Genomic DNA, 18,742 nt, shown 5'->3' on the forward strand with positions numbered 1-18,742 from the left:
CTTCTCTATTGAAGTAGGATTCATCTTTTTCGAAGACCATCTAACAAGTGAACCAGGTTCATCTAGGGTTTCCTCTTCCACCTCGACTACAGGTATCGCCTCATCACTTACAGGTACACCGTCTTTCACCAACTTTCTCCTTTTCTTCTTACTACTCTTCTTGCTCTTTTGAAGGGCAGAATTGTAGGCCACCTTAACTTGAAGCCTGGTAGTAGGTCATTTGGTTTCAGACTCAGGGGTGGACACAACCCTCCGCTTACTAATGAATGCATCAAGAGCCACATTATCTAGGTCTTATTCATCACTGGATCTCATTTCAGGTGCTTAAAAGTTCAAGGGCACAACATCGAATGCAGGAATAGCACTGTCCTGGGAACGAGAGCCCTGACTTGGATCCTCCGGAGAGGGATCAAGTTCCTCATGTGATGTCCCAGTAGTATCTGCTAGTGCATCCCCTTCAACAGTTACAATGGCCCCTTCTTCCCCCACACTTTGTGCCTCATTTTTCTAAGAGGTGATCTCATGCAGTACACTATCAGCAGATACCACAAACACGGTTACAGCATTTTTCTCTTCCTCAAATGGTGCTACCACGACCACGGAATTAGTAGCAACGATGGCAGAACTCTTTGTGACCTCAGGGTTTTGACCTTGTTCTCCACTTGGTCTTTGACTGGTGGGAGCCTCAGACGATGGGGAGAACGGAGCAGCATTTTTAAGGGTTTCTAAAGTAGGAAGAGACTGGGAAACTAGGTGAGGGGTGACTGTAGCGGCAGGAGTGATAGTGGGTGAGAAAGGCTTAGTGGGAGCGGAAAGCTCCATAGATTGATCAGTAGTAGTTACTACTGAGGCAGGGAGATCGAAAGTTTTCTCAGCCATTGAAAGAAGTGGTATAATGATGCTTTTGGGAAACTCTAATGTAAGACTTATGGTTAGGAAGAGCAGGAAAGAGGGTTTTTAAGAGGAGAGGATAATTATGAATAGAGAGGAATAGGCACCGGTTCTGAAACGGCGGTTGGGCGTGGAGAATTGCAATGTTTCAGAGGGAGATGGAACAATGAAATGAAGAGATGTGACAGCAGGATCTGAAAAGTTGATGATATGGAAGTTGTGTTTTGTACCCTTTTTAAAACGTGTATTAAAGGATGCACAAAACTACTAACCTTTGGTACAAGAACCAGGTTCTTGACCTTTTTTTTAAAGAATCAATCCTCTTTTATCATTCATGCACTGCATCTACAGCTTCTATATTCATCATGCGTGTTCACCTGCAACGGTATTGAAGTGAGTTAGACATGGCCAGAAAACACTTTTAGCCAGTTATTTCTTGAAGGTGAAAGCCAGATAAAGAGGAACCAGGTTCTCAATTAGGCTTTAAAAGCCCCAGCTTCACTCTGTTTCTTTCAAACTGTTCCCTACTTAGCGCCTTGGTGAAAATGTCTGCAATTTGATCTTCTATACTGCAGAACTTCATACATATCAGCCCTTTTTCCACATTGTCCCTCAGAAAATGATGCCTCACATCAATATGTTTTGTCCTTTTGTGTTGAACTGGATTCTTGGCCATGTTGAGTGCACTGGTCTTACACATAGAAGGGGCACACTCTCAGTGAGTACCCCAAAGTCCTCCAGTTGTTGCTTAATCCATAAAAGCTGAGTGCAGCAGGATGTTGCAGCTACATATTCAGTTTCAGCTGTTGAAAGAGCCACTGAATTTTGCTTCCTTGTTCTCCAAGAGATAAGACATGGACCTAAGAAGTGAGTCATTCCCGAAGTGTTTTTCCTGTCCACAAGATAACCTGCATAATCTGCATCAGCATACCTAATCCGATTAAAACTATCATCTGACGGATAATACAACACCAGGTCCTGTGTTCCTTTGAGATATCTTAGTATTCTTTTGGCAACCTTCAAGTGAGATTCCTTGGGATTTGATTGAAACCTTGCACACAGCCCCACACTAAAAACAATATCACGTCTGCTGGCAGTGAGATAGAGGAGATACCCAATAATGCCTCTATACATGGTTTGATTCATAGGAGATCCAGTTTCACCCATGTCCAGTCGAGTGGCAGTAGCAATGGGAGTATCTATCACCTTTGATGCTTCCATGTCAAACCTCTTCAAGAGCTCCCTGATGTATTTTTGCTGACAAATGGATATACCCTTTGGGGACTGTTTTACTTGAAGACCCAAAAAGAAGTTCAGTTCCCCCATCATGCTTATTTCAAATTCACTTCCCATGAGTTTTGCAAATTTTTCACATAGAAAATCAGTTGTTGCTCAAAACATGATATCATCAACATAGACCTGAACAATGAGCAGGTTCCTTCCTCGTTTCTTTAAGAAAAGAGTGTTGTCAATTTTCCTATTTTAAAACCATTTTCCAAGAGGAACTTTGACAACCTTTCATACCAAGATCGAGGATCCTTCTTTAGCCCGTACAGAGCTTTGTCCAGTTTGAACACATATTTAGGGTGCTCATGACATTCAAACCCTGGGGGTTGCTTCACATAGACTTCTTCCTTAAGGAGTCCATTCAAAAATGCACTCTTGACATCCATTTGGAACAAGGTGAATTCCATATGAGATGCAAAAGCGATTAGAATTCTAATAGCTTCCATGCGAGCCACTGGAGCAAACATTTCATCGTAGTCAATCCCTTCCTCCTGATTGTATCCTTGGACCACTAGCCTGACCTTGTTCCTTTTGGTAATTCCATGTTCATCGAGCTTGTTTCTGAATACCCACCTAGTTCCTATAATAGTTCGATTTGGGGGTCTAGGTACCAGGTGCCACACATTGTTTCTCTCAAACTGATGTAGCTCGCCTTGCATGGCTGTAATCAAATATGCATCTTTCAAGGCTTTTTTGATATTTTTGGGTTCTATCTGGGAGAGAAAGGCTGAGAAGGCAAGTGAATTTCTGGCTTTTGACCTGGTTTGTACTCCGGAATCTAGAGGAGTAATAATGTTGTCTATTGGATGACAGCTTTGGTGTCTCCAGTTAGACGCCTGAGGTTCATTCTGAGATGAAGAGGGTATGTTTGGCTGATTTTCCTCTGTCCTTCTCTCAGTTGCTAGTGGAGTTCCTTAAACTGTAGCAACCACTCTTTTTTCAGCTTCAGTGGTTGTAATTGAGGTGCTTGGTTCTATTGAAGATGAGCCAGCGTTGTCTTTATTTAGCTCCTTTACTTGACTCATCATATTTACCTTTCTGTTTGTCATGTTAATGACTTCACCAGGGACTAGTAAGGGTTCTACATCTTGATCTTCCTCAACTCTTTTCTCACATGATGGATACGATTCATCAAAAATAATATGGACACTTTCCTCAACACATTGAGTCTGCTTACTATATATCTTGTAAGCCTTGCTTTGAGAGAGTAGCCCAGAAATATTCCTTCATCACTCTTGCATCAAATTTACCAAGCTGATCCTTTCCATTGTTGAGAACATAGCATTTGCACCCAAATGTTCTTAGGTGAGTCAGCTTGGATTTCCTTCCATTCAACAATTCATACGGGGTTTTGTTCAGAAGTGATCTAATCATGCACCTGTTCACCAAGTAGCAGGCAGTATTGACAGCTTCAGCCCAGAAGTTCTTTGCAGTTCCACTGTCGATCAGCATTGTTCTTGCCATTTCTTCTAGAGTTTTGTTCTTCCTTTCTACTACTCCATTTTGCTTGGGAGTTCTGGGAGCTGAGAAGTTGTGAGTGATGCTATTTTCATTGCAGAATTCATCAAATTTGACATTGTCAAATATTGTCTCATGATCTGATCTAATGCATGCGACTCTAGACTTCATCTTCACCTGGATTTTCTTCACAAAGGCCACAAACACCTCAATAGTTTCATCTTTGGGTCTGAGAAACAGAGTCCATGTGAATCTGGAGTAGTCATCTACTATCACAAAAATGTATATTTTTCCTCCTCTACTTTTCACTCTCATAGGTCCACACAGATCCATATGCAGAAGCTCTAGTGGCTTTGAGGTGCTCACATCTCTTTTAGACTTAAAAGAGAACTTCACATGTTTTCCTCTAGCACATGCATCACAGACTTTTTGCATCTTGAATTGTGACATAGGCGGACCATGGACCAAGTCCTTCTGAATTAGTTTGTTCAGAAGAGAAAAACTTGCATGGCCCAGTCTTCTGTGCCATAGTTCAGCATCATCATCAACAGCTTTCAGACAACTCAGATCACCACTCTGTAAGGACTCGAAATCAGCGACATAGATGTTCTTGTGTCTTTTGGCCACCAGTACTATTTCACCTGTCACAAGATCAGTGAATGTACATATTTTGGATAAGAATTCCACCTTGTGTCCTTTATCACAGATTTGAGAAACACTCAAGAGACTGTACTTAAGGCCATTGACATAATACACATTTTCAATAGAATGAGTGAGTGACTTCCGGACTTCTCCAACTCCAAGAATGTACCCCTTTTTACCATTGCCAAAGGATACACTCCCTCCTTGCAGGGCTTTTAGTGAAAGAAAGTCTGTGGTGTTCCCAACCATGTGCTTTGAACACCCACTATCCATGAACCATTGTTGACCGGTTCCTTTCACTATTCCCTGCACAAGAGATTAAGAGTTAGTTTTAGGAACCCAAGCAAGTTTGGGTCCCTTGTAGTAGGCAAGAGGATGAATAAGAGTTCTCTTAGTCCATGCAGGTAATGTGCATTTTTTGTGAGTGGAATTTGGTCCCTCTTTTGTAGTCACCTTTTCAGCAAACACTTTATTTTTCTGAACCGATTGATTCTTGGCCTGAACATATTCCTTGAACCGCCCAGTGTTACCACATTGGGTACAAGGCCAGTTATCAGAGACAGTGACGTACTTACTGTGAGGGTTGTGAGGAGTTTTCTCCCTTTGGAACCCTATTCCCTGCTTGTTTTCACAATCATTAATATGCAAGGCAGTGGTAGCTTCAAGGACCAGGTCCAATTTAGGGACTTTTCAAGATCATTCTTTACTCTTTCTAAATTAGTGTGGAGTTGCTCGTTTTTCTCAATTTCAGCACACATCCTAGATCTCATAGATTTCACCTCATTTTCAAGCCTAATGTGTTCCTCACTGGCTATCTCCTTTCCCTTTCCAGAATTTTCAGGTTTTGACTTAGTCCATGGTTTCACTATTGTTTCCCTTAGGTCTGTAATTTCTGCCAACAGATCATTCTTTTCTTTTCTGAGGATTTCAATGGTTTTCTTATGGTCAGTAACTACAGCCACTAAGTCGTCTCTAGTTTGATCAAATTCTCCTAATTCTAAGGTCAAAGAATCCCTATCCTCCACAAGACTATGAAAAGCAGAGATTAATACATCAGCTAAAGACATGATTTTTTTGGAGAACAGGATTTCAGATTTCTCTGAACATCCCTGAAATTTACCTCTTTGTTGCCATTGTCTTCATCATCATCTTATTGAGCCATCAAAGCAAAAGTTGAGTCATATCCAGTCTCCTCGCCTTCAGCTTCCATCATGGAACTATCACCAGTATCAAGTTCATCTTCAGACTCACTAGAGGAATCCCCCCATGCTGCAAGAGCCTATGTGATCATATTATCAGCGGATCTTTTTCTCTTGAAGTCCATGAAAGGAACCGAGTTCGTCTTAGCTGTTTTCTCATGGTAGTTCTTGGAGAATTCTTGCTTCAAGAGAGGATAGTCTTTCATGAAGTGTCCAGTCTTTCCACACTTGTAACAAAGATCACAGTTTTTTGGTCTGTTAGAGCTATCCCTTTTTAGCATTTCTCCATTTCTCCATTTCTTCTAACCATCTTCTAAAATCTTTTGGTTAAGTAAGTCATGTCACTGTCTTCCTCACTTGAATCATTGTTATCAGCTTTAAGTACCAAGTTCTTTTCCTTCTTTGGCTCTCGTCTTTCACTATCTATCTTTCTCTTCAACTCATGGGTCTTCAAGTTTCCGATCAGCTCTTCTATGGTCAACTCCTGTAAGTCCTTTGACTCAGTAATAACATTCACTTTGCTTTCCCAAGAGATAGGCAGAAAGCTGAGGATTTTCCTAACTAGCTTGTTTTTGGGAATAGTTTCACCAAGTGAGTGTAAATCATTTATGATGGAAGTGAATCTTGTGTGCATCTTGAATAGATTCATCGTCTCTCATTTTGAAGAGTTCATACTTGGTAGTGAGCATATCAATCTTAGACTATTTTACGTGTGTAGTTCCCTCATGAGTTGTTTGCAAAGCTTCCCATATCTCATTGGCAGTGTCGTAGGTGGAGATTCTATTGTACTCTTCAGGTACTATTCCATATACTAGAATTTTCTTGGCACAAAAATTCTTTTCCACAGCTTTCTTATCTGATTCAGTGTACTCTTTGCTGGTTTTTGCCATTGAAAATGGAAGTTCCTCTAGTACCTTGGTTGGAACATAAGGACCATCACATATGATATCCCATAACTCACAATCCTCGGCCATGATAAAATCGTGCATTCTTGTTTTCCACCACCCATAGTATTGTCCATTGAACTTGGGTGGTCGGTATGTAGATTGACCTTCTTCAAAATTTGGTGGAGCAGCCATGAGGATCCTTCCCAGGTGTTAGCCTGATATGAGGAACCCCTTCTGATACCAATTATTAGTTTGTATGAGTCCACCAAACAGTAGAGTACCTGGTCCTCTACAAGATTCTGCTGAGAATGCTAATAAAACAGTATGTAAATAAGGCAGAGGATTTTTACGTGGAAAAATCCCACACAAGGGGATCAAAAAACCACAACCTACACCTGTAGGCTTTCAACTCCACTAACTTGTAAAAACCTATTACAAGCCACTTTGCAATGACTCCATTACAAAGAATTTACTCAACTAACTTGTGGTACTCTTACCACAAGCCACTTTGTGACTTCCTAGTTACAAAGATTTTTACTAACTTGTGATGTTCTCACCACAAGCCACTTTGTAACTCTACAGTTGCAAAGACTTTTGCTTATGACTAAACCTAGTCACAACATAAACTCAAGGAGTTTACGGATTTACAAGAGGATTCTTAATCAAACGCTTCTAGCTAAGCAGTTTAGGAGATAAAATAAGTACAATCACAAAGTTACAACTCAACTAGGAGAACAACAAGTTATCTTTTAGGAACTGGTCTGTTGTTGCATTCAACTTTGTTCTTCAAGCTTGTGAGGATTGATTTCTCTATTTTTGGCAAGAAGCGTGAATGAGAAACTGAAACCTTCAAGTGATATTTTTGTATAAACTCATTGTAGGTACATCTTGATCACATCACTTGAAATGATGTGAGCACTTTAGTTGGTCAGAGAATGAGTGGGCGCTGGAGACAGTGCAGTGCGGCAGAAACAGTGCAGTCAGTCACTTCATTTCCAGATGTAACCAACTAACTTGTACTGTGATGAGGGAACCACAAGGGTATCAGATCCTTGTTTGGGTTCATAGCTCCTGAAGTTGTAGCAGTTCACCTTTAGCTGGAATTCGTTAAACTTACAGTATAGTCCGAGTAGGTCAGGTTCCCTATCTAGTTCTTAACAGTAAGTTTGTTAGATCATCAAAACATAAGGCAAGAACATTTAAAACCTATCACACTTCCTCATGTAAATCCCCATGGAGGAAGGCATTATTGACGTCAAGTTGGAAGATACCCCAATGCTTCTTCACTGCAGTTGCTATAAGTGCTCTAATAGTTGTCATTTTTACAACAGGTGAGAAAGTCTCAGTGTAATCAACACCAGCCTGTTGTGTATACCCCTTTACTACAAGCCTGGCCTTGAACCTCTCAATACTACCATCAGCTTTGTGTTTGACCTTATATACCCATCGACAACCTATAGGTTTCTTCCTTAGAAGTAAGGGAACTAGGTCCCAAGTGTGGTTGGCATGAAGAGCTTCAAACTCTAGTGACATAGCTGCTTGCCAAACAGGGTTCAAGGTTGCCTCTGCATAAGATCTTGGTTCACCATCATGGCAAACACTTTGAACAAGTTGCTGACTATCAGGGACCAATGAGGTGAATGAGACATGATGATGTTTGGAGAAAAGAGCATTGAGAGGAAAAGAAGAATCTGGATTGGATGTAGTAGCAGGAGGAGTTGGATTAGAAGGAGGATGAGCAGTAGGGTATAAGTTGGGTAAAGATTACACAGTCTTTTAGATGAACAGGTAAATGATGTTCCCTAGTAGATCTTCTAGGTTCATGATTTCCCTGAATGTGAGGTGGTGGAGGAATTACAGGAGATTCTGGAGAAGAGGGACAATTGGGAGGTGATACTGTTACAGATGAGGATACATTGGAGGTGTGAACTGAATCTGGTAGTGGTCTAGACACAGTCACAGTCACTTGGGTGTGTTGTAGGAGGTGACACATCTACTGTGCAAGGAGCAGAATTGAGTACTAATGGAAAAGAAGAGGATGAAATAGTTAGGATAGCAAAGGGGAAGATGTGCTCATGGAAGATTACATCTCTAGAAACATGAATTCTTTTGGTGGCCAGATTTAAAACCTTGTACCCTTTAGTTTCATAAGGATATCCCACAAAGGCATGGAGAGTCGTCCTAGGTTCAAATTTGTCTCTATGGTCTTTAGGTATGGTAGGAAAACACAAGAATCCAAAGCTTTTCAAATGAGAATATGTTGGTGTTTTATTATAAAGGATCTCAATTGGGCATTTATTCTTTAGGTAAGTGGTGGGAAGTCTGTTTATAATGTGTGTTGCAGTCAATACACATTCACCCCAGTATTGTAAAGGCAACTTGGACTGAAAAAGGAGTGCCTTGGCAGTTTCCAAGAGGTACTTATGTTTCCTCTCTACAACTCCATTTTGTTGATGAGTATAGGGACATATTTTTTGATGAACTATTCCCTTAGACTGAAAGAATGACAAGGCTTCCATGTTGACAAATTCTGAACCATTATCAGATCTAAGGTACTTGACAGTGGAATTGAAGTGGGTTTCAACTAAGGATATGAAATTTTTGATGACTTGCAAGTCATTGCTCTTGCTACTCAAGAGGTGAGTCCAAGTGGCCCTGCTATGATCATATACTAAGGTGAGAAAGTATTTATACTTATCATGAGTAGCAATGTGGTAGGGTCCCTAGAGGTCTGCATGAGGAAGTTCAAAAATGGAAATAATAGTGCTAGTCCTGTGGGGAAATACAAGTCTCGGTTGTCTAGCCATAGGACAAATGGAGCAGAGGAAATGTTGTTTAGTTGAAAACTGAACAGGGATAAAAGATATCCCCCTCATTTTGATAAAGGGCACATGGCCTAATCTATAATGCCATAACAAATCATCTTGATTCTTGTTAGACAAAAAAGAATTTGAAAGAATGCACTGAGTTTTATTACTGATGGAATTATTTACAAAAGATTGTGAATTATAAATGGGAACATTTACAGATGATGTAGAATGCTGACAGTGCAAACTATTTACATCAGAACAACTAGACAAAACAGAACAGGAAACAGGTAAAGAGGCATATGTAGCAGAGCATGAATTCTTCAGACAGCTTGAACATAGAAGGTACAAGCCATCTTTGACCTTACCAATCTCCAGAGGCCTCTTCATTGAAGGGGCCTGCAGAAGACAAAGAAAATCAGAGAAGGCAATCAAACCTTTAAGTTGAGAAGCTAAAGAGTGAATTGAAATAAGATTGTACTTGAAGGATGGAACATATAGGACTCTATGTAGAATAATGTTTGGTGCTAATGTGGCAGTTTCAATTTCTGTGACTTTAACTCTATAGTCGTTTGGCAGTGTGATTAACATAGGATATACTAGGGTTTTAATGTGAGTGAGTAAGGACTTATTGAAGGTCATATGGTTAGAAGCCCCAGAGTCTAGGATCCAAATGTCAGCCCTTGATTTAAAGCATTTACATGAAAGTAGGCCATAATTAATAGAAAGGACAGAAGCAGAACATGCAAAAATACCTGTGAAGTTCACAACTCCACCAGTCACATTGTTGTCTGAACTATCTCCTCCAGTGCTGGTTTGAAAGTGTTGGAGCAAAGTCACCAACTGCCCATACTGCTCCTTAGTGAGACTCACATTGGAATTGTTACCCTGAGTCTGTGTTTCTTCACCTTTCATAGAAAATGAATCGAGTGAAGTACTGTGTACATTAGCTGCAGTCCTTTTGCCTTTATTGTACTTGGGATTTTAATTGAAATCCTGCGGATAGCCATGGAGTTTGAAGCATTTCTCTCTAGTATGGCCAACACGTTTGCAGTAATCACAGAAGGGGCGAGGTCTAGTACTCGTGGAGGGATTGTTTGGAGAGTAGTTGGTTATGAAATTGTTATATACATGTGTTCTGTTGTTGAAGCTGTTGTGTGAAGTTACATTAGCATTCAAAGAAGCAGAGTCGAGCATGAGTTGATTATGTGGCTTCACTTCTCGCTGTTTTTCTTCCTGAATTAACAAGGAGAAGGCCTGTGCCATGGAAGGCAGTGGATTCATCATGAGTATACTACCTCGCACTGTGGTATACACTTCGTTCAAACCCATGAGAAACTGAATGAGTCTTCTATCTTGTTCAGCCTTGTGCATATTCTCTTTAGCCCCACAAGTGCATTGACAACTACACTGTGACTTGGCATTTATCATGCTCAATTCTTCCCAAAGCTTCTTCATTTTTGTATAATATCCAGTAACATCAAGGGTTCCCTGAGCTAGATCATTAATTTCCTTTTGAATTTGATACAATTTGGTACTGTTAGTCTGGTCGTACCTATCTTCCAACTCTCTCCAAAGTTCAAAAGCATTATTAGCATACTCAACACTATCAGCGATTTCCTTACACAGAGAATTCAGGATCCATGAGGTTACCATATCGTCACACCTTTCCCACTGACGAAATTGCGGAGAATCTAGGTCTGGTCGTTTGTACTCGCCAGTGATGAATCCTATTTTATTTTTGACTGAGAGGGCTCTAAGAACGCTTCTTCTCCAGGATCGGTATCCAACGCCATTGAACGGAGCTGTCACCAACATCGCACCAGGATTATCCGATGGATGCATGTAAAATGGCCAGCTAGGGTTGACTCCGGGATCAGTACCGGCGACATGAGTTGAATCAGTCAATTCAACTCCAGAATCATTGTTTGGATCAAGGATAGCCATGAGAAAACAATATCAATTTGTCGAAAAGAAAAGGATCGAGAAGAAGAGAATGTCGGATCGAGAAAAATTAGGGCAAAAGACGAAGATTGTGACTATGGTTCTAGAATCTAAAAAAAACTAAGAGAAATTGGAGAGAATGGCAAGTAGAATACCTCGCCCTGATACCATGTAAAGATGTAAAGCCATTAGAGGAGTAGAGCTCAAGCTTGAGCTACAATGGTGGAACCATGGAAGGTTCTCGAAGGAGAACAGGGAAAACAGAGGAGAAAGAAGAGTCGGTTATGTGTGAAAAATGAACTAACTTGTATTAGAAACTCAACTGAGTATATATATATTACATGTGGGACCCAATACTAACCATCTAAAGCTGTGATAATACACACCTAACTGACTATTAACATAATGATAAATACAATACACTATTTCAATACAAATAACAAAAAGCATCAATTTGGGCATCAAACACAATCCTCATTTATTTATAGTACTTACAAGATTGTCATCTGAAGTTCTACAAATGCCTAATAATGGTTTTAAACAATCACTCCGCACACGAATTATGATTATGATTAATATTGAGTTTATAAAACAAAGAAATGACAAGTCGAAAATAAGATTGATCGAGAAGCCTATAAAAAAATGAAGCAACAAAGATGGTAAAACATGCTATTCACATGAAATTGTTTAGACCTTCAACAATTAGAACCTAGCAGTCAAAGCAGCTCATGAAAAATCTTGTAACTCATGAAAAATCTTGTAACTCTCTGCAGCAGCAAAACACCCTACTTTATTTTCTGTTCTCGCCTTGCCTTCATGTTATTACAACCTAAGAGAGGACAGGAACCGTACCACCAGCTGCCAAGATTTGTTGCTCCAGCTGCATTATCAAACAAGAAAGTATCAGATCAAATTCTAGAGCAAATTTTGCAGACTTTCAGATGCTGAGATCCTTTTTTACTTTAGAAAATATTATTTATCTATATTGGTTAATGTCTTTGACTATCTAAGAAAGCCCAAGATAATGTGAAAGCTTAAGTTGATTTTAAACATTATTGGACTTTAGGGAACTAAAAATGCTTTTACTGAAGCTAAATAGATCCTTTGACGCCAGAATCTAATATTCAACTGCTTAATCAAGGTGACAAGAAGAGCTAACATTACCAACCAGTTGGAAGCAAGAAGTTAGAAAGATGCCTCAATAGGAGAATCAAGGATTCAAAAAATAAAAGGAAAAGAAATGGTGAGGCTGATGTGTTATTTGGTTGCCAAATGCCGCGCCTTAAGTTAAATTTCTTATTTGCCTTTGAGTTACATTTCATACTTGTTTATCGAATTCCAGAGTGAAAGCACATGTTGAGTCAACTTAAACATGATGTTATTTCTGAAACCGACAAGTCGATGGTTAAACATAGGGGAAACCTAGCAATATAATCAGTGAGACACACCACACTTCTAGTATTATTATCACAATCCAGATAGTGTGTGTGTGTGTGTGTATATATATATATATATATTTATTTTTTATTTTTATTTTTTTGGGTTTGAGAAGGAAAAAAGAACTCCAGATAGCTTTGCATTCTTAGTGGAGTACTTACCCTAAACAAAGTTTCAAGTTTATTCTTCACAAGAAAATATTCATGTTTCGCATGCTGCAGACATTGCATACACCTGCACCAAAAAAATGAAAAAGAAAGTAAAAGCATTAGTTATTACAGAAGTACAGAATTGTTAGCTACCATGGTCTGAAACAACAACAACAACAACAAAAAAAAAAAAAAAAAAAACAACAACAACAACAACAAGTGGGGTCTGTTGAGGGTAAATGTATGCAGACCTTACCCCTACCTTCAAGAAGGCAGAGAGGTTGTTTCGAAAAAACCCTCAGCTTAGGAAAATAAAAGAAGGGCAGTACCATGGTCTGAAACACAATCATGAAAATCAAGTTCAGACTTCCAATTACAATTACAAGATAAAATGAATGCGTGAACCCAAACTAAAGAAAGTTAAGAATGGAGCCAGTCATTTATGACAACTGCGCAAATACGTAAGTCATTTATGTTTTATGTTATTTCATAGAGTTTCAAAGTTATAATGAGGGAACACAAAGTTAAACTAATGTTTGAAGAAACCCAGTAACACCACTAACATTGGTCCAAACTTCTGAGTTAGGTGACTCTGTACACATTATACTTAGTACAGGTACTTTCACTAATTTCTTCCAATATAATACCGAGCATACTAAGAGAGATACCAGTTTCTGGAAATGCTAGCTAAATTGATTAGCTTTCCAAGAATGCCATAGATTATGCAATTTAATGCTTCAATCTAGCTGACATATCATGTTAAACCACGGTATGAAAAAGATTATAATAATCCCAAGAAACACTGCACGCTTGTCTTGAGCAAACGTGACCAAAAAGAAAGTTTAATTGTTACTTTTTCAAATTTAGCGGAGATTATTTTCCATAATGGTGTCCTCTTCTTGTTTTGTGTGTGTGTGGGGGGGGGGGGACGGACATATAACGAAAATGCTGGTGTAGTATGATAATTCAGAAGTATTAGAAATCTTTGGCAGTCCAAAGATACTTGAGGAAACTTAAGATATGAACAAGGACTGGTTTAAAACTTCCAATTATCTTTTAAAGCTAGAGATAAATCCTCTTTCAAGAACAAGTTGAAAAAATAAGCAAACAAATACATAAAATAAAGGATTTAGAGGGGAAGAAGTCTATCATCTTCTATGCATGCATGAGTGTATGCAAGCACAATATAGGTGGCCCAAGGAATGGAGAAGGAAAAACGAAGTGAGACGAACTGTTTCTACAGAACTCCCAAATGGTGCCCATCCTATTATGCATTGTTATAGCAACAAGGTTAAATTTGTTAAACAGAAAGAGGGAACAAGAAAGAGTTTCATTGGAAGGGTTGGTGATTTGGGTTTTTTTGGGGGTTTGGGGGTTTGGGGGGAGGGGGGGTGATAAGGCAAAGAAGGGTCATTTGCTATTATGATGTGGTAGACATGCATGACAAAGCAAATAATGTCCAAATAGGTCAATGTCAAGTCGATAAGCATATCTTTAGCATACAACTAAGATATACACCATATCGCCATACGTAAATCTCATACCACCTCCACCCCATTTTACATGACCTAGTCAAGTTTACAAAGATCGACTTGATCTTTATATATCATCCATTAAGAATAAAATTTATATATACAGAAATTATATGGGAATCATGAGGACCACAAATTACTTAAACTGAAACTAGAATATATATTGAAAAGGCCACCATCCAAGAAGAATGTTTTGAGTCTCTCAAATACGTAACTAAATCCGGACTCATGATGAACAACTAATCACTGTGATAGAAGGTAGGATAGCCATGGATATTTTCACTATTCCATAAAATAAAGTAGTGACCACGAGCGTATAACTACAATTGGCAACAAAGTACATGGTGGACTACACAAAGAACTCCTTTACTAAATCAAGCAGCCATGCATTGTTGGAGTATGACTTTTATTGGAATCCAACTCTGTGAAGGAAAGAATCACACTTAAGAGCATAAAGCAAAACTCACCCTTCTAGATTCTTCTCTTCACAAAAATTTCTGAAAGCAACACAAGCATTCTTTACTCTTTGTGCACCTATGCTGCAAAACAAAATAGGGCTTCTAAGTAAACAATGAGCTAGATCCCATCTGTAAGAATTTATACAAAATTCCTACATAACTAAATTAAAACGACAGAAGCAGAATCCTAGGTCAATCCTTGACTGAATTAAAACTTTTAGTTATCTATTACTTGTCCACATACTATAGAAATAATCAAATGAAATGCTTAAGCATCAACTGAAGCCCGGTTACTATATTAGCAAATAGTCCTAACAATATAAAAGTCAGATACCTGGAACTGCTACCCTTGAATTGGTGGACATGGGCATCAACCTGCTTATAATCCACAACTTGCTGCTGCCTGTATAATCAGGATTACCAACCTATTTAGCTCAATCTTTTGAAAAATTGAACAAACAAAGAGAAGGCAAGCTAACCTAGAATAATCATAAGAAAAAACTATTACTACTACAACTCACAGAGCCATGGCCAGGTTGTTGAGAAGTTTCTCAGAATCTTCAAAGAAAAGCGAAACCACTTCAACCACAAAATCAGGGTTGCTCTCATCTTGCAGTTTCTGAAGCTGAAGAAACTGATCATCCAAGAATCCCTTTTGTGTTTCGAACAGCGGAAAAAACCCTCATCAGAAATAGCCTCAAACCAAGACATACCCAAATCAAAACAAACATGAAAAAGGGGGGGGGGGGAAAGAAGATAAAGACTGCATCTTTTGGACTGTAATTACTGAATTACCCCAAAAAAAAAAGAGGGGAAAAAAAGGAGATAAAGATTGCATTATTTTCTGGGGTTAACCTTTCTTGAAGACTACAAGCTCACCTCACGATAGAGAGATCGCATGAACTCCATAAACCGGTTCTGCAACTTCCCTACAATTTCCATGATTTTGGGGTTGTCCTCTTCCAACTTTTTACACTCTTCAATCACTGCTTTTGGACTATTCGGTGGACTTGAAAATAAGCAGATCTCACAGATGCACGAGAAGTATGGATATAGATATGTTTTACTTATATATTAGAACGTCTAGTAATGAGTTGTGAGATGAGGAAGACATTGAAAAGGACCTTGATATGGTACGAAATCAATGTGGTGTTATTAATCTTGAATTGACTTCCCCCATAACAAACGCACATTTATTCATTAAAATAAACAAAAATGGCACGTCTGGTTGTGTATGTCCCAGTTGCCCCTTTTTTGTCTCACCCTCTATATTCAATTTATTTGGCTAAAATGACATACTATATAAAATGAACGAGAGGCAATGGCACAGTCAACGAAAGGGGTATTAATTAGAGTTGTCAAAACGGGCTAGCCCAGCCCAACTAAGCTCAAGTTTTGTGGGCTTTTAAATTTGGTGGGCTAGGGCGGGCTGACCCTTCATCTAAACGGGCCTTAAAATTACCATCCCAGCCCTAAAAGGGCCGCAGGCTAGGGCGGGCCGGCACTTAAATTTTTTTAGAAAAAAATATTTTTTTAAATCTTTAGATATTTTTCCGTGGCATAATCTCTTAATCATATGAACGACTTCTGTTTATTTAGAGTATACAAGAATCTTGATATTTGGCAAGGAATCTCGTAATTGAAATGCAAATTCTCTATATCTTTAGTTCTTCTTTTTTTAACGTTACATAAATATTTTTTTAGTACTTTCTTTTCACTTTCCTTAGGTTCAGGAATTGCTTCAATAAGTTTATATGTTAAGGTTTTTTAAATTAGGTTTAACATTATTTATTGATTTCACCATTATAGTCATAAAAATTTTAAAATTAATGAAATTTGCTAGTGTTGTTAATTTTTTTTTGGTTATTAAAACTTGATCTTTTTCTACACTGAAGAGCAATTTAATAAGTAAAAATATGTTAAAGTAACCAAATTGATCATTGGCCACTTAAAATAATATTTTTCTTTTTGAAAAAAAAATATTATTAGCCACTTAAAACTTTCCTAGTTCATTGTTAATTAAGCAAAAGAAAAACTAATCTTGTCTACTACATGCATATCAAAAATATAAATTATAGTTGATATGGAAAGGTAAATGATCAATCTAATGTTGGAAAATGGGGATTATATATAAGATTTTTTAACTTTTACTTTTTTAAATATTTAAATTTAAATTTAATTAATTTTTGGCCCACGGGCCGGCCCAGGCCCATCCTCGATCAAGCCTCAAGGGCCAGCGAGCTGACTTGGGCGAGGCTTATAAACCTCAGTTTTAAATGGGTTAAAAAAAATTCCAACCCAGCCCTATCCAAAAAGCGGACTGGGTTGAACTGGCCTCACGGGCCAAGCCCATTTTGATGGCTCTAGTATTAACTAACACCTCTTCGCCAGAAAATTATATAATATTGCTAGATAATTTTTATTATTTTATGTATATTTACTATAAGTTAATTCTTTTTGACTTTTTGATATATTTTATATTTTGATACTTCTTAGTGAAAATATAGACTGATACTACCGGAGGAAGTATAAAGATTGAAATAGCTGATCCGCAACTAATATAGAGTAGTGAGGTAATAATTTTGTTGTTTTATAGTACGACAAATAATATTATTTGTTTTACTAAATTAAAGTTTCTTTGTCAAAGTGAAACTATCAAATTAAAACATAAGAGTACTATAGCTCATCTCTATTTCCGTCATTGTTTCAATGCATTTAGTATTTGTTTTTCTCCAAATGAGCCAATTTAATTCCTTTCATTATTAGCATCAATGAAACTAGCATCATAGAATTATAGTCTGTTTGTCTGTTAACCGTAGCCCAATTATGCAATATAGTCCAGGCCCAAATACTGTATTAATCGGGCAGCCTATTTCATGACCCAACACAAAGTTTTATAACTTTACACTTTAGCCAATGTATTATTTAATTAGTTGATTTGTATATAAATGAAAGGAATTCTCCAGAATAAATGAGATTCATTTTTGATAGGTTACAAGTACTTTGGTTATAAGTACTTTACTTTATGTTTGATGATCTAACAAATTTACTATCCAGAACCAGATAAGGAACCTGTTACACATTTACAAGACTTCAAGATCACAAGGTTCCAAGTTGGGATTCAGCATGGAATATGATTCAACTCTTCAGAGTGGAAGTAACAGCTAAGGGAACAGGTCCCTACCAGTTCCCGAGGAGACTGTACGAAGTCAACTTTCCAGTTGGAAAGTTGCTTCCTACACACGCTACAGTGCAGGAACAGTGTTGCAGTCAACTTTTGAAGGAAGACTTTTGACCTACCTTACTTACATCATTGTAAGTGATGCATTCAAGGGAGGTAAAACAAAACACTTGAATACGTAGAGATTTTTACTCAAGCTCACTCATGTGACCATTCAGCAAGAAAGTTTCATGAACAAAAAACAAAGCAACTACAGACCAGTTCCCACATCGAGTTATTGTATGTCCTTAGTTGAGTTGTGACTTTGTAATAGTTCATCAAATTGTAATTCCTATCTAGTTTATTTAAAAGAAGCATTTTATAGTAACGCTTTTGTAAACCTTAAACCAGTGTGTTTGAGTCTTGACTAAAGTTAGTCATGTTGTAAAGTCTTTGTAATAGAGTTTATTACAAAGTGGCTTGTCATAGAGTATTACAAGTTAGTGAGGGATTAAGAGTTTAATTCCTAGATTGCATAGGTTGTAATCTGAAAGTTGCTCAGTAGTGAAGTTGAAATCCTATAAGGGTAGGTCGTGGTTTTTAATCCCGTTGAGCTGGGAATTTTCCACATAAAATTTCTCTTGTCATTTATTTGTTGCTCTGTATGTGTACTGTCGAACCTGATAGAGAACCTGGTTTTCTATAGAGTTTGGTGGATCCATACATTCTATCAATTGGTATCAGAGCGGGTTCTTTCTATCAGGTTAACACCTAGAAAGGATCCTCATGGTTGCTCCTCCAAACTTCGAAGAAGGACAACCTACGTACAGACCTCCTAGGTTCAACGGTTAATACTATGGGTGGTGGAAAACTAGGATGCATGACTTCATC

The 18,742-nt window shown here is 38.2% G+C and overlaps 3 protein-coding genes across 3 annotated transcripts; all 3 read right to left on the bottom strand.

Annotated features, from left to right (window-relative positions):
- Positions 1-1,518: 1,518 nt before the first annotated feature.
- On the bottom strand, positions 1,519-2,112 carry LOC138877786 (secreted RxLR effector protein 161-like). Its single transcript, XM_070157425.1, has one exon. It carries the CDS (start codon positions 2,110-2,112, stop codon positions 1,519-1,521), a length of 594 nt encoding a protein of 197 aa, XP_070013526.1.
- Positions 2,113-6,178: 4,066 nt separating this feature from the next.
- Positions 6,179-6,556, bottom strand: LOC138877787 (uncharacterized). Its single transcript, XM_070157426.1, has one exon. It carries the CDS (start codon positions 6,554-6,556, stop codon positions 6,179-6,181), a length of 378 nt encoding a protein of 125 aa, XP_070013527.1.
- Positions 6,557-11,568: 5,012 nt separating this feature from the next.
- LOC104234598 (histidine-containing phosphotransfer protein 1-like) lies at positions 11,569-15,724 on the bottom strand. The gene is made up of 6 exons (XM_009788195.2): positions 15,571-15,724; positions 15,213-15,343; positions 15,026-15,094; positions 14,701-14,772; positions 12,714-12,786; positions 11,569-11,995 (listed from the first exon to the last, which is right to left on the bottom strand). Exons 1-6 carry the CDS (start codon positions 15,631-15,633, stop codon positions 11,945-11,947), a joined length of 459 nt encoding a protein of 152 aa, XP_009786497.1. The 5' UTR covers positions 15,634-15,724; the 3' UTR covers positions 11,569-11,944.
- Positions 15,725-18,742: the final 3,018 nt, after the last annotated feature.

Source organism: Nicotiana sylvestris, chromosome 9 (assembly GCF_000393655.2).
Source record: "Nicotiana sylvestris chromosome 9, ASM39365v2, whole genome shotgun sequence".
Classification (NCBI taxonomy): domain Eukaryota; kingdom Viridiplantae; phylum Streptophyta; class Magnoliopsida; order Solanales; family Solanaceae; genus Nicotiana; species Nicotiana sylvestris.

Coding starts and splice junctions, on each gene's coding strand:
- LOC138877786 (XM_070157425.1), bottom strand. CDS start 2,112: ATGGAAGCATCAAAGGTGATAGATACTCCCATTGCTACTGCCACTCGA.
- LOC104234598 (XM_009788195.2), bottom strand. CDS start 15,633: ATGGAAATTGTAGGGAAGTTGCAGAACCGGTTTATGGAGTTCATGCGA. Junction 15,344..15,570: donor TGCGATCTCTCTATCGTGAG/GTGAGCTTGTAG, acceptor GAAACACAAAAG/GGATTCTTGGATGATCAGTT. Junction 14,773..15,025: donor TTCAAGGGTAGCAGTTCCAG/GTATCTGACTTT, acceptor TTTGTTTTGCAG/CATAGGTGCACAAAGAGTAA.
- LOC138877787 (XM_070157426.1), bottom strand. CDS start 6,556: ATGGCTGCTCCACCAAATTTTGAAGAAGGTCAATCTACATACCGACCA.